This window comes from Gasterosteus aculeatus, chromosome 3 (assembly GCF_964276395.1).
Source record: "Gasterosteus aculeatus chromosome 3, fGasAcu3.hap1.1, whole genome shotgun sequence".
Classification (NCBI taxonomy): Eukaryota; Metazoa; Chordata; class Actinopteri; order Perciformes; family Gasterosteidae; genus Gasterosteus; species Gasterosteus aculeatus.
Window position 1 is genome coordinate 16,212,959 of NC_135690.1, and position 26,019 is coordinate 16,238,977.

A 26,019-nucleotide genomic window follows, 5' to 3' on the forward strand; every position below is an offset into this window, starting at 1 on the left:
GAAACCAACCACCCCCAGACAATTACCGATGTGCACAAAGTTTAACGTTGATCTCCCAGGTGTAAATAATACACTTGTTATAGAGAAATCTAAACGGTAAATAGTTTATGTGCAAGAAAATAAGAAGAAAGTCTACTTTTTATATTGAGCCCAAAAAATGGATAAACGTGTAAAATATGACAAAAAACAAGCAAAAAAGCCTCGTCGTCCTGTCAGCCAATCACCTTGCGCTCCATCCCCGTGGAGCGAGACGTCACGCGCCCGGGGGCTCTCCACAGGTGATTGGTGGCCTCGGCCGTCCAATCACGGGCCGCGGTTTGCAGCAAAGTTGTTAACCCCCAACAGTAGCACTTTGGTGTCCACCTCTCTAGTTCCAGCCTGCTTTGCATCGACAGGAAAACACCAGACTTTCTCCCGATGAACGCTGCTTTTCCGACGTGGCGGGTGTAACGCGTTCCTGCCGGGATACCGGAGAACCGTCCGTTGTTATCACAACAGCCTCCGGGGGAAGTAGCCGCGGCTAACGTTCACGTTGCTTCTCTCTCTCTCTCGCTAGCTGCGTCGCGTTGCGTTTTCTTCTTCTTTAACTTGCCACATTGTTGCCCGTCAGTCTTTTTTTTTTTTTTTTAATCTCCATCGTGTGGCGAAACATCGAGTCGGTGAGTATTTTTTTGCTTGTTATGTTCTGTGAAACTTGAATCGATGATCGCCCCCCCTCCTCCTCCCCCCCGCAAAAAAAAGGAAAGAAAAAAAAAAGAAAAGGCCCATCGCGAATAGTGTTTTCTGGCATCAGATGATCGAATACACGCGAAACCAGGTCTCCGCTCCAGCAGCCCAACTTCCTCATCACTTGGGCCGCCTGGTGTGATATCGATCGATTGCGGATGATGATATGGATGTTTAATGTTAATGACCACGCAAATGTAGTTCTCTCGTTGTTACCTTGATGGCATAACTAGGATGTCGGGAGGAAGAGGGGTGATCTAACTAACACGGGGAGGTAAAATGCGAGGAGCGGGTCAACGATTAGTATTTTGTCGTAATTTGACGGATTACGGTTCATCATCTCGGTTGGAAATGTATAACATTGTTGGATCCGAGGCTTATGGGTCTGTGGCTGAACAGCGCCAGTCATGCCTTGTGGCCGGGGCGGGAACTGCAGGGCCCTGGTTCTGAGTCCCTCCTACCCCCTCTGCATACTTTACAGTAGATTTCCCCCCCCATCTCTGTTCCCCGTGAACCTACCTCTCCCTACATGGGCTACATGGGAATACTCTGAAGAAACCTCCCTCTTTTGAAGATGAATTCTAGCAGACAACCAGCTCCCGTCACGGTGTGTGTGTCTAATGGGTTGAGTTCACAACATCAGGTCAATGATGTAATCCAGAAGACTACATTATGAATGGGTTCCTTTTGATTGTTCATCAAGCCCCATCCACATTATACGTGGGTCATCGTGTGTGGACGTGTTTATCCAGCCTGTAAGAAGCTTGTCTCAAGGTCGGAGGTGTATTATCAACATATCTGTCATTTTTGCATAATTGTAGGACACCCGGGCCCTGAAAGGTTATTTCAAGGCATGTTTATATGCAGTACAACTTAATATCAGTGTAACTAACCGGGGGAAATAACCTGAACTGATCAGTTACATTTTCTAAAAGCAGGCATCAGTGTGCCTGCATTGACAACACGCTTCCAATGATACAGAATTTGGACGACACATTGATTCGTAACGTGCAAATTGGAGCCGCCATCCAAAGTTAGAGGAGCTCAACAACCAGAGGGCACAAGTGAAAGGTCACTGACTCTGTATTGGTGATAGATCACTGGTAAGTGGTTAAGTTTAGACAATCTGAGAAATCTGCAAGACCGACAAAAGTCTGTTCGACAGCTCGTTAATATTTAAATATGAGTCGTCGTGGGGTTTCATTTGCGTCCTGATTTTAAAATGCTCAAACATCACAGCAGTAGTACTTCTTTAAATATTATTACACTGCAATAATCCAAAATCCCATGAGCTTTTTCTTTTTGGGGACCAGTGCGACATCGGCACTGACCTGTGACCTGTCAAACCAGCTCAGCAGTCGTGTTTAAACTGCACACCTGTGATTTCCCAGTTTGACCGTTACTGTGTCTAATCTTCTTTTTTTTTTCACATCAAAATCTCCCGTTTTTCCGTTAACTTTACCTTCACACCTCCAAAACTTTTTTTCTCAATTACCAATCCCACAAAATAGTCTTCTGGAGAGCAGTGAGGAAATGGTGGAGGTTCAAGCTACAAACGAAAGAATAAATCCTCTCAATGGGACTTTTAGCGATGCCCGTGAATCCAGCCAGCTGCGTCGTTGGAGGGTCAGACCACAATTATTCTCAGGTGGTGGACTAGTGGTGCTACTTTGCTCCACCCAGGCCGCTCTCCCTAAACCGCCTTAATCAACAAATGAACATCTTCCATTGAGTTGCTGGTCTTAATCGGACCAGCTCGGTTTATCTTTCCCTGTAAGTTGTCTGTCTGTTCTTTGTTTGCTGCCCTGTGTTCCTTTTTTTTTTTTTTAACAGTCTGGGCTGAACGTCCTTGTTGCTCTTGTGAACCCGTCTCGCAGGTCGTCACAATGCAGTCGCTGGACTTTACGGTGAAAGGTGAACCCCCGCTCCCCTGGGTGGACCCCGGCTGAGCCCCCACGTCGTCAACAGGTAAAGTCTTTTGAGGGTTGGAATGAATTGTCCCTGTGCAAGTCTTTTTAGCTGACTTGTCAGCTCTCATTTCCCCAAATCCAGCGGGACGGCTGCTGGAGCCGCCGACACTGAAATAATACACGTGTTTGTGGAACCGATCAGCGTTTGGGTTCCAGATATTGATCTTCATGGCATTTCTTTTTTGGCATTGAGTGTGTGAAATGCTTTCAGACAGACATGTGGGTGTCCTGGAAGTCAGAAGTCAGATCCTTTGTGGGACCAGGAGAGGGAGACATTGTTCAGGTGTTGAGCATTTTGCCATGGAGCTTCACCTGGAATAAACTTCTTCTCTTTTTTTCTTTCTTTGGATGGATGAGGTTCAGTGGATCAGTTACTTCTGTGGTATTTTAAGGCGTTGCCCTGCACATTGCGCTCTTGATAAGGGTTTGGTTGTTCAAGTTTTTCAACAGACTATTATAAAAAACTCTTTAAGAGTAATGTTGTATTGTATAAGTTATATTTCCTGCAATGTGGGAGTGTTTTGAATAATAAAATAATAATCCGGGATTTAATTAGAAAATTATTTGTTTTAACGTTGTCCCCGGGCAACACCAATTTTAATCTTTTAATATTAAAAAAATGTATACAACTTATTTTCTGTTTTTAAAAACAGTCCAAGATGTTATGGAGAATCAACCATATGGACTCAAGTCAAATGTGAAATAAAAAAAAAAAAGTTTTTTTATTAATACCTAATTGAGTTTTGCACATTATTATAAAATTACATATTAGTTTTTTGGTAACGCACATTTAAAATCCCTTAATTTACAATTAACTCGTCTGTCACGGCATGTACATTTTAATTTTATTTATAAATTATTTCCTCACTTTTCTTTATTATTTATATCTCAATTCAGCGGAGTTTTTCGCGATTAAAGCCCCCACTCCGCCCCCCCCCCTCCCCGCCTCCCCCCGCACACACACCCCCGCAACGCGCAAGCGCTCGGGATCGTGTGCGAATGGTCGGTCCGCCAACTGGGGGTTGGACCGCTGCGAGCGAAACAGAGCAAAAGAGTTTTAAATGTCCGCCATGTTGTCGATGGCGCACTGAACCGACGGTAGGGAGCGCAGCGTCGGAAAAAAACAGTCCGAGAGAGAGCGACCGAGATCCGGGCCTTCACCCCCCGGCTCCGTTGGCGACGCCCTTTTTTATATTCCAAGCTACAACACTACGAACGTTCGAACTAGAGATAAACCGCACAGAAATCATCCATGAAAGCTCCACTCGGCACCGTTGTGACTATCCGGAGATCCGATAGATTCAAGTCGCTTCTCGAATTGTGAGAGAACAAAAAAATGAGCAAACTGTCGTTTCGGGCGCGGGCGCTGGACGCTTCCAAGCCGCTGCCCGTCTTCCGCTGTGAGGATTTACCCGATCTTCACGAGTATGCATCCATTAACCGGGCCGTGCCGCAGATGCCCACGGGGATGGAGAAAGAAGAGGAGTCGGTATGCTTTTAACCGTCCGAATTTTTGAACAAATGTATGCTGGTTTATTTTTTATTTTCATACGATCAGAGGCGTCCCTCTTTTTTTTTTTTTCCTCCTGCGCAAGCTTTCACAAAATGGCCGCCGGTTTTCTCCGGAGAAACACGACGGAATTCTGTGGTTAACGGCTTTTGCGCGGGACGGTCCCGGCCGTTACTGCCGTGCGGGGACGCTGCCCGTCGCGGCGGGGTGAAATTCCCCGATTTGGCCGGTTCATTCGTGTGCGGGGTGATTTTTCAGAGTACAAAGGAGTCATGTGACCTGGCCAGTTCCGACATTTTGTCTCGTCTTGTCGGGGGGGACCGGGGCCTTGTGTCGGCGTAGTAGCGGAGCACCGGGCCAAGGGGGAGCTAGCGGAGCTCCCCGCGCCGCTGCCAGGCGGACATGTCAACACACCGCCGCGGCCATGTGTGGAGGGAAAGCAGCTCCGAAAGATGCCCGCACTCCGGTCGTGTTGTACGGGGCGTCGCTGCGTGTTGCATGCGGAGGTCTTTAAAGAAATGAGTTGTTTCTGTGGCAAGGTTTAGACATTTGTCGCTTTAGTGCAGTTAGTTAGCTAGCTAGCCAGCCAGCCAGCTAGCTAACTGTGCTAGCCGGTGTGTCACAGTCCTCCATGTTTGCTTGTTGCTTTTATGGCGGCTGGGATGATTAACTGTGTTCGTTATGCACAGTGCAGCTGTTGTTTGAGCAGTGGACACTTATCATGCTTGTTGTTTTAATCTCCCGGTGCAACAACCTGTTGACATGCTGGAAACCTGGTGCCTTTTCACTGTAGCTGGTGACCTCACATAAGCTGCGGGTCTCCCCACAGTGTTGACATTTATATTTTATATGACATTGTTTCCACAGAGCGCATTGCATCACACCCACAAACTCAAGTCCTCCAGCACCTTTTTTTTAAATGAACTTTTTCTGCGCGTTTCCTTATTAATGGGAGCTTTGTTGTAATGTTTAACGTTTGTTGGCTGCAGAGATGTTTTCAGGGATTCTTTTGGAACGTGCAGCAGGTAAACAAACGTAAAGTGTGCTTCCTGTTATGTTGTGGTTATATTTAGCACTTGGGTATGTTTACATACGGCACGTGTTGCTCATTCATTACTGGGCTCTCCCTTATTCCTGCTCCTCTAGTGTTGGCGTTTTTTCTAGCTGACCCAGCTGTCCTGGCCGACTGTTAAATACAAGGGACGTCCCAGCGGGATATTTTTCACCATTCAGTGTTTTGCGCCTCTTGCTCCCCGTGTCAGGAGTTCAGTGTGTCAGATGCCACAGCGGGCCGGCGGGCGAGTGGCACGTGGCGCTTCAGGGTGAGATCGGGGCGGCAGGAGGACTGTTGTGTGACGCTGGCGTTGAGGAGGCGGTCTTGGTTATCTGCGTCTTGGCCCCGTGCCGGCGTTGTTACTGTGAGTTTTTCGGCTTGGCGTTTTCTGGATGCACAACCCCAGAGCGCCTCCGCCACACTGATAGGATGTCGTGGGTTCCGCCGGGCGACCTGTGTGGTTTCCCTCAACTTCCCAACGCTGCAAGTAAAGCGCCACTTTTTGTGGATTCTACATTTCGGCCGGTTTGGTGAGCGCACAAGTGCATTGGTTGCAGTGGTTTTGTAACTTGCCGTGTGTGAGTGTGGGCGCGGCAGAGAGCCGTCACGCCCGGGGCTCCCTCTGTGCGTGCGGCGTGTTTGTTTTGGACCCAAACACTTTGTCTCGTGTTAACGTTTCGTGTGAAATCGAGTTCAGCGGCGCCGGCGGGAACCCGCAGGGGTCCGTTTGGTCGTGTCACTTGTTCTCTTAACCAGGAAACATTTATTGCCAAAATATGTCATACATGGAATTTGACTTGGCGGTTGGTGCGTGACAGTAGACCGTATAACAATAGACAAGACAGCAGTGCAGGAGAAATGAAATGCTAATGCTATGGGTTAACCAACACACACGCAAACGACGAGTCACCCGTCCAAAGAAGTTGTACAAGAGAAACTGTCAGCTAAATATAAGGAAAGAAACAAGTCTTGTTATAAAGGCAACTCTATGACAAAGGTTTTCTGCCCCACGAACACCGGCCTCCATCTGCGAAGGTCCTCGAGTCCGACGCGCTTCTACAGACGGGCCTCAACTGGAACAACTTCTGACTATTATCCTGGAATTTAGGAATCTTCCGGTCATCGGCTCACTGATCGACGCCTCAGTTTGAGTAATTGGTTCATTGTTGTGCAACAGTGGGCCGTGTTCAAGGTCCTGGTGGAATAAAAGAAAGGATACATTGTTATCTCTGTTTAACAGCCGTATGGTGTAATGGAAAGTTTCTCAATTGTCGCTCTACCGTGTGTGTGCGTCTGTGTGTGTGTGTGTGTGTGTGTGTCCCAGTTACCACGTGTGTTCATGGCCGATCTGTCACATAGCGGCGCTCCGTCATGTTAAGCAACATTTAGTGTCTGGCCCAGTAGCGGGCTGGGGAAGGTGGCGGAGGAGGCTGCTTCAGCAGACTCGACAGTGATCGATGTGGTCATTTTAAAAGGCTATTTCTAGACTGCGAGTGTGGGCAGCAGCTACTGCTCTGTATTCTGTGGCACCTCCATCCAAGTCCGTTTGCAGCTGCTGGTGAAAAGTAAACAAACCTGTTTGTTGATTAGATTTGGCGGCACGTTCGTCGCTGGAGGCGGGCGGGTTAAGGGGTTCCAGGACGACGATGATGCAGAAGTTTATGCGTCTTTTCTCGGGGGTGATTTGGTGGGCACGGGGCAGGAATGTAACGGTTTTGTAGGCATTCTTGCAGAAAGGGGTTGTTGTCGGCACAGTAAATCCTGCACTTGCATGTGTTTGGAGAAGCCTGCGGGAGGCACTCAGAATGAAAGTGAAGTGACTCGCCTGCAGCACACGACGCCGTGGACGTAAAGTACAAATCACCGAGCGACTAAACTCATGGTGCAAATTGTGTTGATGCTCTGGGGCACGATTTAAAATAAATAGATAAAGAGGGATACGTAAAGTGTTGCAGACTATTACAAAGAGCTTTATGGTACACTGAAGGTCAAGCGTTGCTGCTTTTTATTGGTGAACTGATGACTCACTTGTCGGTTTTTACCAGCAGCAAAATTGAGGATAAATCTGATCTGCTATATAGCTCTGATATGGTGATTTACTTATGATTAGTTCAGTTAATAGTTTGAAATTGTGCGGTTCAGGGGCAGAGCGGTTTACGTTGTCATTTAGCTGACTTGCGTTGCGTTTTTAAGCCGCGGTTTTCACGATCGGCCCGCGGAGCAATTAGGGGTCTGGTGTCTTGCTTAGGGACACTTTGACATGGAGCAGCCAGGTTTTGAACCAACAACCTTGATGTTCCCGCCGCACCGTCTCTACTCCACGTGCCACCGTGGTCCATTCAATGTCAAGAGTAACTCGTCTTATTCAGTGTGTAATCGGTTGTGAGGGATACACACTGTTATCACACACATGGAGAGAAGACGCACCGAACTACCGATGTGTATTTGCGAGACCTCTTGAGTGTAGAAACTGCGTAGCATAGGATTTCTCATTAATTGCATCTGAATGTCTCTTGAGAAACGGCACGCCGATGGAACCCGGTGGGAGCCGCTGGCGGTTCATCACGTACCAAGAGGAACATCCAGCTGACTTCTAGAACCCGCTTGCAGTGACGTCTGTGGTGCTGAAGGATGATTAATGGCTGTGGACCCGCCTTGTTTATTGTCGACGTTGCTGTCGTCTCGTTGGCGATCTTGAAAAGCATTTTTCTGTCCTGCTGGCGGCTTTGTTTTCTGTCATGCAGAGATCGGAGCTCCTTTCATCGACTCTGGGACGTTTTGTTTTTCTTTTGTTGGCTTACTGCGATGGCGGCCTGTGACTAACCTGTACGGCATCTGTGTGTGATTCCAGTTGTTGGACTCACAGGAAGGTTGGCGTCATGTTTAAGTGGCCATAAACATTCCTGTGCGGGTGTTTTTATACAAGTGTATGTTTGTCAGCTTAGGAAATAAAAACGCTCATACGGAAGTCTTTCATCCGTACATCGCCCAATCCTGCGTTTTATCTAATTGTACTGTTACGGGGCTTAAAGTCCAGCCAGCACTGACGGTCCTCATGAGGGTTTGGGGGACAGACGCTTGCAGCAAGCGGTCGTCTAGATTTCTGATTGTTTATCTGAATTGTGACGTTGGATCTGTTTGGATGTTGCTGGTCCGCATGAAGACAATTTAATGTGCAATCAGTTTCCTCGGATGAATCATCTGCTAAATAAATGTCATTAATGGATGTATTGCTGCGTAATTTTGCATAAAATGGATGTTTTAAAAGCTACACACCAACAAATAATGGTTAACGCAGTACGTTGGATTTTATGCTCAGTGTTCCTTTAAGTTATTGCTCTTCCACTGAAAGAATTAAACAATTTAATGATTGGACTTTACTAAAACAAACTATTGCCATTCATAGCGGTTGCTTGGGGAAAAAAGCTGTGACACAAGTGTCGTATTTGTACGACTCAACGAAGCTACGGATCAGATTCGGACTGATTTCCCAGACTGCACAAAGTTAATCCTGCCGCAGCTCTTGAACACTTACTGTGTTACATCACCCTGTGAGCACCGACTGGCTCCCCGTGCGTGTTTCTACATTATATCATCGCGCTGACACAGGCCAGACTAAGCTCCAACCCGCTTTGTGGTTTCTCAAGCAGGACAAAACTCCCTCATTCGTTTAAGCGCGCACACAGCTTCTATTTTGACTCATTCACTCACTCTGACTGGCTTCCCCAGGCACAGATACGCTCGCCCCCCCCCCCTCACTACGCTCCACACGCTTCCTTTGTCAGAACTTCGGTCTGATGCCGGCAGCACGCTGCCATGTTGACAGGCCGCCTGCCAGCGGCTCGGAGGCCAACGGCGGCGCTGCGTCCGACTGAGACCGCTCGCCCAAGCTGCCCGCCAGCAAACCAGTCAGCCGGTTTGTCCGCCGTCCGTGTGGCACAGTACCAGTGTGCCGGCATGGCGGCGACGGGCTCGAGCGGTGTCCTCTTGTGTTTGTGCTCTGGAGATGGTGGTGCTTGGATGGCAGGTTCTGTTTGCATCGTCTGAGCCAGGACGAGGATGCTGGTAATTGTCACTGGAATGGGAAAGGGAACCATCGCCACGTGAGGACCTGACCGGGCTGAAGGGGGACCCCCGCTCGCTGCTTCTGGTGTCTCACCTCCCAGTCTTTTTGTCTCCTGCAGGAACACCACCTCCAGCGGGCCATCTCGGCGCACCAGGTGTACGGCGAGAAGCGGGACAGCATGGTCATCCCGGTCCCCGAGGCGGAGAGCAACATCACGTACTACGAATCCCTCTACCCCGGGGAGTTCAAGATGCCAAAGCAGCTAATTCACATACAGCGTAAGTGGGCGGCAATGGTTTTAATTATGCGGAATGCATTAAGTGAGGCCTTTTGGGTCGAATTTGTATGATTGCTGAACGTCACTGGGCCCCGTTCATTTCGCTGCATTAACCTTTGGACCGTGAAGAAGAGTATAAAGAGTTCAAAGCGCTTCCTGAAACCGGGTGGTTGTGACGCCATAAACCACAGGAACAAAACGGGGTCCGTGTGTCACAGCTATTCGTCCAGCTGACGGGTTTACGAGCTTCTACCTTTAAGTTGTCACAGTAAATGACTTTGAGGTTGCAGACTTTAATGCTGTCGAGGGAAACGAGTGTGCCGGATTGTTTGGTTCAGTGAGCTCGTCTGTCACTAGTGTTTGTTCCTAGGGACACGAGCTGAAGGGACCAGTGTGGTCCCACGCTTGTTCCCCCGTAGGTCCGTTTCCTTCAGTTTGCTGTTGTCTCATAAGGTGGCAGTCGATCAAAGATCTGAGATTGAAATTCGCTTTTGTCTTTAGGTCGAGCCTCCGGTCTGCACGTTGTGTTGGTCTCCATTTGATTTGTGTGTGTGTGTGTGTGTGTTCTCTGAAGAAACCGGTTTCCAAGACGGTTGGTTACCTGTCACTTCTGATGCTTCAGTGGCCTGCAGGGTTATAGTGGCTGTTTTGTTTTTGATGGGCTGCTTCGCTTGCCGGGTTAAAATGGCGTGCAGTATTATGACCTTTTCCTCCTGAACACAAACCTTCGTCAGCGTTTCATTGCATTTGTTTACTTATTTTAATTCTCAGTCACTCATAGCTGCAGCTTCTGGTTTTATATTTTTTACAGCATTTGCTCTTTGTGATGTAACATTTCTTTAAATCGTTTGTTTCAGGCAGCACATTGCGTTATTTAAAGTGTATTTAGTATCTGATTCATTGTAAGTGTGACGCTGTAAACAGTCCGGCACTGAATATCTGCGCTGTGTTTTGATCTCCCGTACGCTGCTGAACACATTAAGTGTGTGTGTGTGTGTGTGTGTGTGTGTGTGGGGTAACGATACAGTAGACGTGTGTTTGTAGTCAGGTCGCAGCGGGGGGACACTTCGGAATAACGCCGATAAGGAGATTGTGGCATTGGATTTGTTCCTTCATCTTCTAGGGGCAGATGATAAGAGCCTCAGGCTTAGCGTCCATCACCTGTGTCTCACCCATGCGTGTCTCCCGTCCTCCCTGCAGCTTTCAGCTTGGACGCGGAGCAGCCCGACTACGACCTGGACTCGGAGGATGACGCTTTCGTCAACAAGCTGAAGAAGAAGATGGAGATCAGCTTCCTGCAGTTTGAGGAGATGATCGACCGGCTGGAGAAGGGCAGCGGGCAGCAGGTCGGCAGACAAATGCGCAACGAGCTTTAGCCGATCCTGCCGGCGCGGCGTTAAAACTCTGCCACTTTTCTATTTATCGCGACTAACTGGCGTCTGCGTCGTCCCGCCAGGCGGTGAGCCTCCCGGAGGCCAAACTGTTGCTGAAGGAGGACGACGAGCTCATCAAGGAGGTCTTCGACTACTGGAGCCGCAAGAGGAAAAGCAGCCGGGCCAACTGCCTCCTCTCCACCGTCAAGCAGGAGAGACGGGACGGCGCCAGCACCAGTGACCCCTACGTGGCCTTCCGCCGGCGCACCGAGAAGATGCAGACCAGGAAGGTGAGTGTCGCCACGCGTTGCTGTAGGAAGTACTTCATGCGCTGACGGGCTTCCCCCTCCAGTGAGATGACAACTGAGTCACCGTGGAAACATTCTGGTGTCATCGTCTCTTGTGATGCTCGATCCGGTTTTTGACGCGTTCGTAAACCCGCCGCATGTCGAACACGTGACGTGGACGTTTGTAATGAGCGCTGAAAGCGTCGTCCTTCTCTCGGGCAGCTTTGGAGGATGCTACTAGTCGGGATAATTAACAAAAGCCGAGCACGAGAACTGTGGCCACTTTAACAGACAACCTTCATTTCAGGCTTTTATTTAGTTATAAATCCTTAAATCTGCCAACCTCGTTCCTCCATTTTTCAACACAAGTGGCTTCTGTGATATTATTTGCATGGAAGTTCCTGATGTAAGAATAATTAGTGAGAAACAATTCATGGTTATTTAAAACAACTATTGCAGCGCCGCCTCTTTTGAAATGACAAACTATCGCTTGGTGCTTTAGTCGGTGAGGCTGCTCGGCTGAACATCGACTCTTCTGAGGGATGTTTACGCCACCAAGTGGTCATTTGAAGAATTTCTGCCTTGGTGTTGACTTTGGTCTAACGAACTGGTTTGCTTTCATCCAATCAAATGTTCCAAAACTACCCGATGTTGATTTTTGAATTTGATGCACATAAATTAACCTCATAAGTGTCATTTAAATAGGTGGTTTTGTGAGGCTCGACGCGTTGGGTGAAGGCCAGGCCTACGTTTTTATTTTAGCTTTAACCCGACTTGTTCTGCGCTTGCTCATCTCCTCCTCCCACCACTCAGAACCGCAAGAACGACGAGGCGTCCTACGAGAAGATGCTGAAGCTGCGCCGGGACCTCAGCCGGGCCGTCACCATCCTGGAGATGATCAAGAGGAGGGAGAAGAGTAAGCGAGAGCTGCTGCACCTCACACTGGAGATCTTTGAGAAGAGGTGAGCACACACACACGATTCATTGGTACGTAGACTTTATGAAGGAAGAAGTCCGGTAGCTGCTCCGACTGGAGAGAAACTGAAGGTAAATCCCGCCCCACCCCCCCCTTCTCTTTTCCAGAAACGTCATGTCTGACTACAGTGGCGAGGTCATGGCCGAGGTGCTGGCTGAGCGGGCGCTGGTGAGGCCGCAGATCATTCCCCTGGTCCCAGTCACGAACCAGTACAGACACCAGGACCACATGGACCACAAGGACTACAAGTGCAAGGTGAGGCTCCCTGTTGGGATCAGGGTCCTGACGCTGGACTGTGGGGGGGGTTTTATTAGTATTTCCCTCCTGTGTCTTCGGCCCCTAAACGGACATTGTCCAGCTTGTTGACGCATTCTTAAATAGAATTTCCTGATTTAAACGTGGCCGATGAGTCATGAGTTGTCTCTCCTTCAGCCTGAGAAGACGGAGGTCCCCCGTCTGAAGAGGAAGTACGAGAAGAAGCAGAAGGTGTTGCCTCTCTCGTCGGGCGCCCCCCACCACCCGGGGCCCGTCGTCTTCAACGCCAAGGACCTCAACCAGTACGACTTCCCCAGCTCGGACGACGAGCCCTTCTCGCAGGTTCGTGTCCAGGTCCATCTAGACTCCTTCGATGCCTTGTTCTGCTCTTCCACTGACCTTTAACCTCTGCGTCCACAGCTGCACTCGGGCTCATCGGAGGCGGAGGAGGAGAACGACCCCGACGGCGCTTATGCCTTTCGCAGGAAGTCGGGCTGCCAGTACTACGCTGTAAGTACCCTGCTCGCCCCGTGTGGCGGGAACGGTCTCTTTTAAAGCTTTAATCCTAGAAGCCGTCATGGAACCTCGCGGCTGTAGATGCAATTAAAGGTTTCCTGCGTTGAGCTTCCTGCAGCTGATATCAATTGTTGTGGGTTTTATAGCAACAAAGTACTCAGAGGAAAGATTTTAAGGTCACGCTGAGAGTTGATGGTGTGTGTTTCTGCTCAAGTCTCATCAGGACCGCGTGGGTAGCTGGCCGTGGTGCGGACCCGCGGACGGCGGCTTGGCAGAAGCTCGCTTCCGCTACAGCTTCACCACGCTCACCGTGCCGCGGCGCTGCCTCGGCCTGGCTCGCCGACGCTTGGGACGCGGCGGCAGGTCGGTTCACTTTCTGTTCTTTCCATGTTCCATTTTCTGGCAGACATTTTTATTGACGTGTCCCACTGTCTCCCCGTCCCCCTCAGGGTGCTGCTGGACAGAGCGCTCACAGACTACAATAACGTTTTCCACGGACTGGACCCAGAACAGCTCGACTTGCCTCCCCCCCTCTCGCCGCCGCCTCCTACAACTACTTCACGCTCGCCGGCCGCCGACAGGTTCGCCGGTACCTCAGAAACAAATACCTCGGACAGAAGTTCCCCCTGCAACGCCTCTCGCTCGCCCCCCTCTTCCACGGACCTCAGTCACATACTGTTGAATATACGGTCGTGCCGATGGCGGCACTTTAGACCACGGACACTACCACTACACGAGCTGGACGACGCCCACCCGCTATTCAGGAAGTTGAGTCGTGACCTGAAGCGACCGATCTCCAGCTGCGCAGCCGGGGGCCGGCCGTTCGGCTCTCAGCGGCCGGCGAGGGTCGTCGCCGCGCCGCCGCCCGTCGCTGGTAGGTGGCCGAAGGAATGCACGCACGCACGCACGAGCTGCGGGGGCTCCCGTGTTCCCCCACCGCCCCCTCTGGTCATAAGTCATCTGTTGAATTAGGACGGAACACGCGGCTGGTCTCTCGTTCCCTTCAGCATTACTTGGTAGAGATACCAGGGTTCCCGCGGGTCCTTAAAGTCTTAAAATGTCTTAAATTAAAATTCGGGTAATTAAGGTCTTAAATTGTCTTAAATTTCACGTAAAGTTGCTGTAGGTATTAATTTTTTTGCCGGTGCGCTTAATGCCGACGAGAAAGCACAGTGGCGCGTCGTAAAACATCTAATAGTTGATTAATTTAGTATTGTGCGAAATGAGTCTCCGCAATTAAATAGCTGTTTACGGCACGTCGGCTACGGACGCTGACGTCAGGCTGCGTGTCGCCACTACGCGGTTGGCGATGTGAGGTTGAAAATGCAAAGAAGTTGGAAGTGCAAATTTAACGACAAGTGGATGGAAGAGGATGCACTTAGGAGGCGGTTGGCGCCGGTTGAGAACAACAATGAGGCAATGTGTAAACTAAAAAGACCTTTTCATTCGGGACCGTGGGGCTCAAAGCCGCCGAGTCGCACGTGGAAGGAGGAAAGCACCAGCGATACGTTGCAGCAGCTAGCCACAGCGGGGCCAGGTTAATCCCTGCTACGACGTTACAAGTTCAGTTTCATTTCAACACCAAACACCCAAAAGGTACTGTGGGTTCTCCACACTGTGACGAGGCACAATTCATTTAACTCAAATGATGACGTACTGTACGTGGCGTCTTTGCCGCCATGTTCCCCGATTCCAAATGTTTTTGATTTCCATTGTAGGAGGCAATAAATTGCGTATTCCAAAGAAATTTTAAATTAAATCTTAAATTATATTTGAGGTCTTAAAAAGCATTAAATTTTACTTTTGAAATGGTGCAAGAACCCTGGATACTTTTTATCCGGGTGTTGACATATTTGCCACTGAGGTGAGTTTTATTTTTTGTCACCTGCCGTAATGAAGGCCAACATTCCTTTCTGCCTTAATGAATTCATGTTGAAGTCGTCGGCGTATCGATGGAGCGCCTGAAGCACGCGTTTTTAATGAAGAGATAAAATAGAAACTCGTGGGACCACGTTGGTGTCTGCGTCTCAATTAAGGCGACGAGACGCTGGCAGATTAAATTACAGAAGGAAGACGTTTCATTTATTGGAGGGGAAACGTGTTTGGTTCCTTCAAGCGGCGCCAATAAGTGGCGTCAGACTCCCTCACAGCGCACGCCGTGTGTCAGCGTTTTATTTAGTGTTTGCGAGTCCAGATTTGTAACCGGCTCGTGTGTGTGTGTGTGTGTGTGTCCCCCCCCACAGCTCTCACAGCCGAACAGTACCAGCAGCATCAGGAGCAGCTGGCCCTGATGCAGAAACAGCAGCTGGAGCAGATCCAGCTGCAGCAGCAAGCCAACAGCACCGCCACTACAAACAGCACAAAGGTGGGGGGGGCGGTGGGTCGCTTCTGGTCCTCCCGCTGAGTTGTTTCCCCTCGGCACCGACTGACCGGCCTTTTTGCTTCCCTACGACAGGGCCCGGCGAACACTCTGGACCAGGCCGGCGCCCAGTTTGCCGCCTCGGCCCTCGTCACCCCCGACAAACTGCTGGCTCTCAAGACCAAGGAGGAGCCAGCCCTGGGAGGCGGAGTCAACGGCGTCCTCCCCCCCTCAGGTACTATACGGTCATTGATTCAACGAGCGCCAGTGGGCGAGTAATCGAGGCCTTTTTGTTAACTTTCATTTCTGCTCCTCCGCCACCACCTTCCGCCCTCCTCCTCCACCCGGCCTCTCTTCACCCCCCAGGTGTCTACAAGGGCTTGCACCTCTCGAGCACAGCATCCCCCTCCCCCGCTGCCCTGGCTCCACCCACCTCCAGCCCGTCACCCGCCTCGCTCCACCCCTGCGCCGCCGCCGCCACCACCACCAGCTCCACCCCCGCCACCAGTAACAACAACGGCACCGCCCACCCCGCCGCCGCCGCCACTCAGGTCCTGCTGGGAACCAACAACGGCAACAGCGGCCTCCGCCTGGGCGTCCCCGCCGGCAAGCGCGTCCACGCCCCACGGACGCTAAGCGCCGCCATGTCCACCTCCGCCTTAAAGCTCGCCCACGCTGCCACCGCCAACTGTCAGAAGCCCAAGGTCACCGCGGCCTCGGCCTCGCCGCTGGACGTAGCGCCCAGGTGAGCGAACGCATACAGACATCTGCTGTGTTTGGAGATGAAACGCCGCTGACTGTCTGTGTCTTCTTCCATCAGGGAGAACCACGAACAAGAGAAGCCCCCCCTGAACAGTCTGTCAGAGAACACAGTGGCCATGGAGGTGACGTAGCCTCCCGTACGCAGCGGCTGACTCCACCCTCCACGCTTTTTTTTTTTTTTTTTTGGTGCTATGCATCGTTGGTTAGTGGTGAAAGCAAAGTAGTGGCGGAACGAGCGCGGCGAAGGCAGAGTTTCCACGGCAACCGGTTTGGGACTTAATTGCAATGCTCGTCTCGTACAAATCTTTTTTTTTTTCTCTCTCTCCCCGCTCCCCCATTTGCCCTTTTTGTTACTGTTAATAAGAGATCGTATGTAAATCCTTAATATGGAAATTATATGTACAGTACTGCATATTTGTAATACCCCCCCAGTTCTTGTATATAACATTACTTGAATACAGAATTGTTCATTTGTGATGTTTTGCACTCGATATTGAAAAACAAACACAAAAAAAGAATCAAAATTAAAAAGAGAAAACGACAAACTGGTGCGAGTGTGACAGTTCAACCTCGAGAGGCGTGCACGGCCCACGTGCACGCAGCCCGACCTGCTGTCTGATCTAATTTATTGTGCCGTGTTTACAAACATTTTCCTTTCTCCGTTCATGTTTTCTTTAATCTTTTATTTTAATGTAAATCGTTCTTCACACACTGAACCCGCTCGGCGCCGCAGTCGCTGCTTGATACGTTTTTGCATCTATTCTTCGGTTGTTCCACCTCGTGGAGTCGGGTGGGAATCAGTTTGTCGGGTTCTTTGGTTTCCCCGGTTCTCTTCCACACAAATAGTAATATTCCTGAGACAAGTAACAAAACAACGATGACGACTCTTCCCAGAATGCTTTGCTGCTTCCTGGGAAAAGAGTCCTGGTGATTTTCTGCGTTGATGTGTTTGTTTTTTTGTTTTTTGCCCTCTGGTCCAGAGCCTCATTTATTTGTATTTCTCTTAAAGATGCCCCCTCCACCCCCCCGCCCCACATTTAACATTTTTGAATTCTTCACGTTGTTTTAATTTTTTTCACACAAACTTCATTATTTTGTTACTTGTTCTTTTAAAAAAAAATGTATACGGGAGTCCAAACAGCAGTAAGTGACATTTATCATTCCAGCTTCTTCACTTAAAACACGTTTTCCTCCTTTTTTTTTTTAAGGAAAAGACTTTGAATCACCAGACGGCTGAAAGTCATCGGAGGCCTTGAGGAAAAAACGTTACAAAAAAACAAACAAATGTAAAAAGAAATCTCTTCTGTGAAGAGTTTGGTACGGAACAAGGCTACTTGTAGTTTATCTTTGTCTGTACCATGACCCCCCCCCCCCCCCCATGCCCGCTCCACTTGATTCATGAGTTTTTGTTTTTGTAGACTCTCACACGGGAAGGACTTAAGAATCCTCTTGAATTGTCATGAAATAAAAACCCAGGGCATTGTGTGTTGTGAGCAGCACGTCTCATTTGTCCTCCAGGAAGGATGTTTTGGGTTCAAGCAGCTGATTTAGATCAATGTTTGAATTGATTTAATTTTCATCTATTTTTATTTTTTTATTTTTTTTTATGAATCCGAATCAGACGGAGGCGGCGTTGCACCAACAGTTTGTCAAAGGAGTCTGGAGGCTTTAAAGGGCATTCAGTGATGTTCTAAATGGCATTTCATAATCAGCACCAACGGATCAGAAAGTCAGTTGAGTTTTTAATTAAAGCCACTTAAAATAACCTGAAAGCTTTTCATGAGGGGTGTGCTTTGTTCTATTTTTAGCCATCTAACCGAAAACATTACAATAAAACTCACTGACTTCAAAAGAGGAACAACTGCAAACATTATGTATAACACACACACACACACACACACACACCAGCTCTGATCAATTAACCTTGTGAATCGGTCGGCAAAAAAGTGGATTCTGTTCTATAGCAGCAGTCAATCTGTGTGAATGTGGGTCAATGGTATGAAAGAAGGCACGTTTTTTCACGGGGAATTCACTTTTTCTACATCGTGCGGATGTGCTGATGTAGCACGAAAGAAGCAGAGACATCTGAGAGACAGATTTATCTGCAGAGAGGAGATGAAACCTGGAGGGAAGTCAAGAGCTTTGAAGCTTTACAGATAAAAGTGGATAAACGAAGTGAATTTCACGGAGTTTACTGAACTCGTCACGAGAGGTTTGAGTCCTGGGTTCCAGACGGCAATGTCTCAATAATTTTGATCCCCTGAAGACTTGATTATCTACTTTTTCATGCAAAAAAGGCTACAAAATGTTTTGAAGCTTCTCAAAAGTGGATATTTTCTGCTTCACTTTTCATTTATATGATATAAAAAAAAGTACTATGAATATTTAAAACTAGGAGAATATTAACTGCAAGGACCGCAAGTAGAAGTACTTCACGATTTAATTATACGTATTTCTTACTCTCCACCGCTGGTTTGTGGTGAAGAACGCGCAGCTAAAACAGGATATTTTGATCCCACAGGATTACATAATCCATAAAATCCCCTCAAATCAATTACTCCCGAGAGGAAACGATGGAGAGGAAAGCGTGCATCCTTGTTTTAGCTCCTGTGTGCACAGATGGTTGGTACACGGCGCCCCCTGGTGGTCCAACTAGGAACCCTGCATGATTATTCAGTATAAGCTTCCATCTTCTGTTAAACAGTCATGAGCTGCAAAGAGCAGATATCTGGTCATCGATGATCCTCCTAGTTTGAGTCACAAAAGTGAGACTTGCATCTTGAAATCATTATACAGGAATTATGCAGACGTGGGATCATATTTGTTTATTAGGTCAGAGCTCTCAACACTACTTACAGGTTAGAAAATAAAGTGACATTTACCCAAAAAGGTGCACGTATATTTATGTCTCCAGAACACGTGAAAAAGGAGTGATTTCATTTCAGCTTTATTTACTCAAGGCGCAGACACGCAGCGTCCCTTCAAACCGCTCAGCTCTCCGCTGCTCCACAGTCACGCTTTGTTAGATATTGTGCAAATACACAGAAATATTTAGAGGTTAGGTGTCTCGCTGGAGGGACGGAAACCAGCAGGTTACTTCAGAGAGGTTTCTGATGCCGGGACACACGTTGGACTTCCTGTCTGTTGTGGAGGCTGCAGGTTGTTATGGTGTCATTTTGAGGATTAATTAATCCTTAAAATCAAACAAAATAAACATTTCCCCTGAATAGTTTAAGTTAAAAAAAAACAGGATTGTCAGAAATAAATGCTACATTTCAATATCACGTCCCTCCTGTAGTATTTGATCAATTAGTGCCTTGAGAATAATTAAGTGAATCAAGTAAATCAAAACTTAATTTAATTCAACTATTAAGTAAATCTAGTGAGCCCTGTATTACTCAGACGGTAATAAAAACACTCTAAATTCAGCCAAATACACAAAAAAAAATTATCTGCCTTTGCTGAAAATGTGATAGTATTAAAACCTTTTACCCATTATTACTATTATTATTATGACTGAGACCAGAAAAAACAGTTATAGGAATATAGATCATCACACACATGCAGTTTCACTGTGAAAAGTAAATCATCTGCAGGGACGTTTGAGTTCGGCTCAAAGTGAAAGAAACAAATTAAATACGGTGTAAAAACTCAGGCGGCTCTCGTGTGACGAACTCTGTCAGTTCCTGTGATGGACGACGATTTTATAAAAGTGAAACTATTCCGAAGGTTCCGAAGAGCAACCGTGAGGATTCAAAAGGTCCCGTTCACACAAATACAGGAAAACCAACATCCTGCGCTTTGTTGTACCTTGTTACTGGTTATCGGTGACATAAACCAGCCCCCCGACCCACTGAACCCTTTTCTGTTTTCATGTCCGCGAACTGACCAAAGAGGCCGGTAGGAGGTTTGTCGTCGTGGGAAACCACACCCCACCAGGGCGGATCCGGAAAGGGTCTCCTGGTTTGAGTGAACTGACCCTTTAGACGCCTCCGGTGCGGGGTGGCTTCCGGCTCCGCCTCCCCCCGCCTCCTCAGCTCACCCCGGACCCCCCGCCTCAGATCCGGTTGGACATCATCCCGGTGTTCAGCTTCAGGAAGAAGGAGCGGAGCTTGCACAGCGGGCACCGCGGGTTCTTCCTCTTCTTCTTGCCCCCCCGGCCCTTCTTGTACACTCCGTGGTACCTGCCCTCCTCCCTCTCCTCCACCTCCTCCTCCACCCAGGGCACCCAGGCGCCGGCGTGCCGGGCCGGGTCGGCCCGCGGGTCGTCCGGCGGGAAGTAAACCGGCACGGCCGACTGGTTGTAGTGGGCGAGCCGGGCCATCAGCCTGCGGACCACGTCCGGCCTCTGGCCCGACAGGTCCCGCCGCTCGCACGGGTCCGCCGTGATGTTGAAGAGCCACACGTTCTGGAGGGGGGGCTCCTCGGGGGGCGGCGAGAGGGAGCGCTCCAGGTTCCACCAGCGACCGGGCAGAGTGGGCAGCACCTGAGGGGGGGGAGGGGTCATGAAGGTGTGGTTAGCTGGTGGTTAGCGGTTTGAAGCTTTGAGCGGGGGGGGGTTCTAATCTGCGGCGGTACCTGCGGGGGGACCCAGTCTCCGTGACCCGGGTCTCCTGTCAGCAGCTTCCAGTCTCCCACCCGGATGGCGGCCTGGACCGAGGGGTCCCACGGGGGCTGAGGCCACCCGGCCGTGGGACGCGACCCGTTCCGGGGCCCTGAATGAGGCCCGAGCTGAGCTTTAGATGCGGACGCCGGGGGGTCCTGGTTCCGAGACGCGTTCCGCCTGGATTTGGACCCCGGACGTGATTGGATCTGAGATCGAGAGTGAGACGTTCCCGCCGCCGGCGGAGCGCCGCTGGAGTAGGACTTGGGCCGTGGGCTCTGGTTCTGAGCCTGATGAAGCCTCTTCAACCTGAACGCTGACTTCTGCTTTGGTTTCAGCTTGTGGATCCTCTTCTTCTGGATCTTCTTCTTCTTTGGCTTCTTTGGGCCTTTAAAGAAAAACGCACAAGTTTGCAGATACAAAGTTAACTCTTTAGCTTTGAGACAGATATGTGGACATTTGACTAAACCAACGGTCAATAAATGCATCTAGAGACCCATTGGTTGGTAACGTCTGACTGACGGAGACACGTTTAGCACGCTTAGCACGTTTAGCTCGTTTTCTGGGGGATCGTTACCCGATGCCGCGCCCCACTTGGTGGTCTGGGCGGGGGGCTTGTGCAGCGGGTCGATGTTGTGAAGGATCTCCTGACGAGGGGACTCCCGCCCCTCGCTGATGGTGGGCCAGACATCAAACCCGTCCAGGCCGCGGCTCTGAGGGGGCAAACGGAACACGCCGGTATCAGCGAGGACCCGGGAGGAAGAACTTTGACTGAGGCACTAAAGGCCCCCCGCTGACCTCGCTGGCGTTTCCCCCGGCCAGAGCCACCAGCGTGGGGAACCAGTCGGTGATGTGCAGCAGAGCTTTGGAGACCCGTCTTCGCCGCCTCAGCAGGGGGCTGTGGACGAACGCCACTCCACGGACCCCCCCCTCCCAGTACGTGCCCTGGGCACACGGACAGCGAGCAGAGTCACGGCTTTCTCTTCATTTGAGGTAAAAGTGTGAGAAGATCGAGAGGTTCTACGTACCTTTCGGCCTCGTAGCGGCCAGTTGCTCCCCCCCGTGAAGGGCTGGGCGCCGTTGTCGGTGGAGTAGATGATGACGCTGTTCCGGTAGTACCCGTGCTTCCTCAGGGCGTAGGTGACGTTCCGGACCGCCTCGTCCACCGTGGACACCATGGCGGCGAACTTCCTCCTGGCGACGTTGGCCATGTCCCGGTAGGGGTAGATGTAGGACTTGGGGGTCTGCAGAGGAGTGTGGACGGCCTGCAGGGAAACATTAACACCACGTTGCACTCCATCATCTCCCAGAATGCCCCTCACACTTAGGTAGGAGCTCAGCGGCCCTACGTGGAAACATTTCAAATGAAACAGCCCGGTGGTTTGAAGTCGCACTCAAACCTCATCAAAAGAACCCAAATATTCATTCTGCAGACTTTAAAGGGACTTCTGTGTTTTTCCAACATCTCGGAACTCCCCACGAGAGGACGCAAACCACCGCAGCGTCAAAACACATTTCAGGCTCTGCAGGATTTGTTTTCTCTCCGTCTGCTCTTGAGGGCCTTAAACTGAGATGTTGAGACGAGACGTTCTTTCGGTACCTGCAGCGAGAGCAGCAGGAAGAGCGGCCTGTCCGCCGGGTCGTGACTCTCCAGGATCTTGCGAGCTCTCTGGGTGAAGAGCGTGGTGGAGTACTTCCCCTCCTGGCCCCACGCCACGCCCTCGTCGTCATGGAGATCGTAACCGCACAACCCGGGGCCGTCACAGGACCCGTAGCTGGACGGAGACATGCGAGTCAAGGACACAGTGAAAACACAGGAAACAAAAATGTAAATCGGTCCTAGTTCATGCATTCAAAGATGTTTCATTTGTAATAAAAATAAACTAAATTAATTAAAAATTATTTTAACTAATTAAATTAGCTTTTTGGGATTAAGAAAATGAATAAATTAATGAAAATGTTACCTGTAGTAGTCCACACTTCCTGTTAAAGAACCGAAGAAACTGTCAAATCCCTTTCTGGTGGGCAGACACGCCTTCCTGCAGGGAAAACACGCTAACCTGAGCATCAGATCTCTATGATGTGACCTACGAAAGGCGCTTAAACGCACGTTAAAACATTTGCAATATTATTTAAACAGTGTTTTTCATCCCTGTTTGTGAGCCTGCTTGTCGTCTTCTTCTCCCACGTGTGACGGTGACACGTAACGAGAAGAATAAACCCCAGGACAAGACCCACGCTTCGGCGGGCCGCCGCCCTCTCACCTGTAGAAGCCCAGGTGCCACTTGCCCACCATGTGCGTGGCGTAGCCGGCCTGCCGCAGCCTCTCGGGCAGAGTGTCCATGTGGGCCGGCAGGCAGCTGGGCTGACTCGGTCTGATGATGGAGTGCTGAAGCCCAGTGTGGATCTGATACCTGCAGCAAGAAACCAAACGGGGCGATCGATCCCACAGTGGTATCAGTTACCGCTGAGACTGACCAATGAGACGGTTTCTAATAATAATAATAATAATTCTATGTTATATTTGTCATAAAAATCCGCGCGCGCCCACTGGGCAGCCGCTTTTAAAGCGCCTTCTACCTGCCGGTGATCAGCTGGCTGCGGGACGGCGTGCAGATGGGCTGGACGTAGTAGTTCTCCAGCGTCACGCCCTCCGCCGCCAGCTTGTCCAGGGTGGGGGTCTTGAGGGTGGGGTTGTGGTAGCCGATGTCGTTGAAGCCCTGTGCCCCAAAAAAAACAACTTAAATCACGATACTGAGCAACATAATAAAAACGTTTTATTGCACAATATCTATTGAAATGTGCTGTTGCACAAGTTGAAGCAGTGACATTGTGCAATAACAGCTGTGAGGTTTTGTATTTGAAATACTTGCCCGGAGTGTGATAGTCACACACACACACACACACACCTGGTCGTCCGTGAGGATGAAGATGATGTGCGGCTGGGTCTTCTTCTTCTTGGGCTCGGTGTGGTTCTGGTTGGGTTCTGACCGGTGAGCCCGCAGGCCGTCCAGGCCGAGGACGACGCTCAGCACGGCGAGAGCAGCAGCGGCCGCCTGCATCTCTACTTCAGGGGAGAAAAACAACAACAACAACAGCAGCAGCGTGACGACCTCCTCCGCCACAACTCCAGGGAGGCGGAGCTGTGGAGACGGGCCGGCCGCGGATCGCAGAACCACAGCGGAGATGTGAAGCACATCTGGAGGAGGGGGAGCGCAACCGCGCTGAGGAGGCCTCTTTGTTTCAACCATTCAAAAGCTTCTTTGATGAGACACTGAACCATAGGATCTGTCAATCATTCATTCGATCAATTGATTAGTTCACAAAGTATTTTGTTTTGGGTCCAAAACCCAAACGACATTCAGTGTGTTATGAGATACCACACACACACACACACACACACACACACACACAGCCCGTGCATCGCAGCCTGGTCCTGCGTGATGACCCGGCTACTGGAAAGGCTCGCTCGGAATCCTGATTCCCGGTTTCCAAGACGACCAGCGCGGCGTGTGACTAATCAAGGGGCTGCTTCACCGGTGGTGAGGAATGCACATCTGTATCATCTGTGACACTGTTTACAAACGCGAGACGTGACTAAAAGCATTCTGTCTCGGTCCAACTCGAGCTTGTGGCCATTGCTCCTTTACTGGTGGGCTGGTTCGCTATTGGGTGAGATACTGGTGTTTATTGTAACAGCACACACACACACACACACACACACACGCACACGCACACACACACACACACACACACACACACACACACACACACACACACTAACTTATTTCCTGGAACCAGTCCGGACCGTGCAAAGATCTGGTCCTGCATTAGTCTAGTTTTTGATGTAGTCTGCAGCCTGAGAATTTTCGAATCAACCCTATTACAAATAAAACCTTATTGTATTATATGTCTGACGTCACGAGTGATCCAGATCTAAATCATCCAAACTGTTCAGCATGATGTATAAAATTAGCACATTTATTCTTATTATATTATTATTCTCTGCTTCTCACACCAGCTGTGCTATTTAAAAGCCAGGCCTTGAAATAATATCATACCTGGATATTGGATCGATTGCAGTGAACGGCTCTTCTTCTCCCTCCTCCTCCTCCTCCTCCCCCTCTTCCTCGCCGCTGTTCTTCAGTCCATTCTTCACCCTCTGGGTCTTTTCTTCAGCTCTCGGAAAAGTTTGTTCTGAAGTTTAAAGTTTGCAGAGGACGCCGCATATCCTCGAGCTTCCACCGACTCTTCCTTGCAGACGGAGCGTCTTCACTCCCAATGAAATACGACCAGAGTCAAGACGACACCGCGGCGCCACGACACTTCCGGTCTGACCCGCCAGAATAAGACACGCGGCCATAAAACGGACCGCGGTTAAGTTACAGATGTTTTGAATTAATGTGGTTGTTGATGATAGTTTCTTCTTAGGTGTGAATAAAACACAATTCACCGTCAATGTGATGAACTAATACTAGCCAACTCCAGTGGCTTATGCTATCACTAGCAAACCTTTATCGTTGTTCATTCATGTCTTAAAACACATTCATATTCACTATCAACACATTTGTAACGAAATAAAGAGAAACATTCCTGTCTTTTCTAATAGTTTATTATTGCCAGTCACAACACTAGCTAACTGGCTAAGCTTAGTTACCTAGCTTCCACACAGGCTAATTTAGCCCCACTATTTCAGACTGTTGCACGGATGGTGATGATAATTGGTCAATTATTGGCAATGGTGCTGTAAAATGACGATAATGTAAAATCTATTATTCTATTAGTATAAAATAGTAACGTACATTTTCTGTTTTCGAAACTGGATTTCGTTTTCCCGTCGTAATAGTTTTACTTTGAAGGCTAACGTGCCGAACATCCGTTAGTCTCCGCTTAATTTGTGCCACTTGATGGAGAGAACAAACTAATTTAACAGTCCTTTAACACCATTGTCTTGAACGGCTGTGCGCCGCCGTGCTGTGATTCCGGTCGTCGTCATGGTAACGGACTCCCCCCCCGTTTGAGGATGCGCGATGCCGGACAGAACGTCCGCCGGAGGGCCAGCTGGCCCCGCGGAGGAGACCAGGAATGTCTCTCTTTACGCAACGAAGTGTACAGATGCAGGTCTGCGCCAAGTCAACCGGAGGAACACCGGGAGGAGACCGGAAATACGTCAGATAAATTAAGAAATAAGAGCTGGGAGTAGGATTTAATACGAGTAGCGAGCCTCAGTCAGTGACGGCAGTCAGGGTCATATGGGCCCCCGACTGGTTTAACCGGACAAAAGT

At 49.6% G+C, this 26,019-nt stretch overlaps 2 protein-coding genes across 8 annotated transcripts; one reads left to right on the plus strand and one right to left on the minus strand.

Moving 5' to 3' along the window:
- The first annotated feature begins 266 nt into the window (after window positions 1-266).
- Window positions 267-17,616, plus strand: LOC120816083 (enhancer of polycomb homolog 1). 3 transcript variants are annotated; one of them, XM_040171402.2, is made up of 15 exons: window positions 267-659; window positions 2,604-2,694; window positions 9,445-9,604; window positions 10,804-10,949; window positions 11,060-11,266; window positions 12,077-12,225; window positions 12,347-12,494; window positions 12,672-12,836; window positions 12,915-13,004; window positions 13,225-13,373; window positions 13,460-13,884; window positions 15,254-15,375; window positions 15,466-15,604; window positions 15,736-16,114; window positions 16,190-17,616. In XM_040171402.2, exons 3-15 carry the CDS (start codon window positions 9,505-9,507, stop codon window positions 16,260-16,262), a joined length of 2,292 nt encoding a protein of 763 aa, XP_040027336.2. In that variant the 5' UTR covers window positions 267-659; window positions 2,604-2,694; window positions 9,445-9,504; the 3' UTR covers window positions 16,263-17,616. The 3 variants fall into 3 exon arrangements, with proteins under 3 accessions (XP_040027336.2, XP_040027333.2, XP_040027334.2); XM_040171399.2 differs by lacking the exons at window positions 267-659; window positions 2,604-2,694 and adding an exon at window positions 3,650-4,185; XM_040171400.2 differs by lacking the exons at window positions 267-659; window positions 2,604-2,694 and adding an exon at window positions 8,878-9,325.
- Window positions 17,617-18,941: 1,325 nt separating this feature from the next.
- LOC120816085 (arylsulfatase I) lies at window positions 18,942-25,990 on the minus strand. 5 transcript variants are annotated; one of them, XM_078099707.1, is made up of 12 exons: window positions 25,537-25,990; window positions 24,796-25,067; window positions 23,644-23,801; window positions 23,315-23,454; window positions 22,999-23,148; window positions 22,699-22,773; window positions 22,335-22,509; window positions 21,763-21,999; window positions 21,533-21,679; window positions 21,312-21,447; window positions 20,710-21,122; window positions 18,942-20,617 (listed from the first exon to the last, which is right to left on the minus strand). In XM_078099707.1, the coding sequence occupies exons 3-12, from the start codon at window positions 23,794-23,796 to the stop codon at window positions 20,189-20,191; spliced, it is 2,055 nt and encodes a 684-aa protein (XP_077955833.1). In that variant the 5' UTR covers window positions 23,797-23,801; window positions 24,796-25,067; window positions 25,537-25,990; the 3' UTR covers window positions 18,942-20,188. The 5 variants fall into 5 exon arrangements, with proteins under 5 accessions (XP_077955833.1, XP_077955834.1, XP_077955832.1 ...); XM_078099708.1 differs by having other exon boundaries at window positions 23,644-23,798; window positions 25,537-25,982; XM_078099706.1 differs by lacking the exon at window positions 25,537-25,990 and having other exon boundaries at window positions 23,644-25,035.
- Between the last annotated feature and the right edge of the window lie 29 nt (window positions 25,991-26,019).

Bases quoted from the DNA above. Each gene is read 5' to 3' on its own strand.
- LOC120816085 (XM_078099706.1), bottom strand. From the start codon at position 23,985: ATGGTTGAAACAAAGAGGCCTCCTCAGCGCGGTTGCGCTCCCCCTCCT. The intron at 22,000-22,334 runs GTACCGAAAGAA...GTTTCCCTGCAG, and splicing joins TCCTGCTGCTCTCGCTGCAG to GCCGTCCACACTCCTCTGCA. The intron at 21,123-21,311 runs GTAACGATCCCC...TTTTCTTTAAAG, and splicing joins CAAGTGGGGCGCGGCATCGG to GCCCAAAGAAGCCAAAGAAG.
- LOC120816083 (XM_040171399.2), top strand. From the start codon at position 4,033: ATGAGCAAACTGTCGTTTCGGGCGCGGGCGCTGGACGCTTCCAAGCCG. The intron at 12,837-12,914 runs GTTCGTGTCCAG...CTGCGTCCACAG, and splicing joins ACGACGAGCCCTTCTCGCAG to CTGCACTCGGGCTCATCGGA. The intron at 15,605-15,735 runs GTACTATACGGT...TTCACCCCCCAG, and splicing joins CGGCGTCCTCCCCCCCTCAG to GTGTCTACAAGGGCTTGCAC.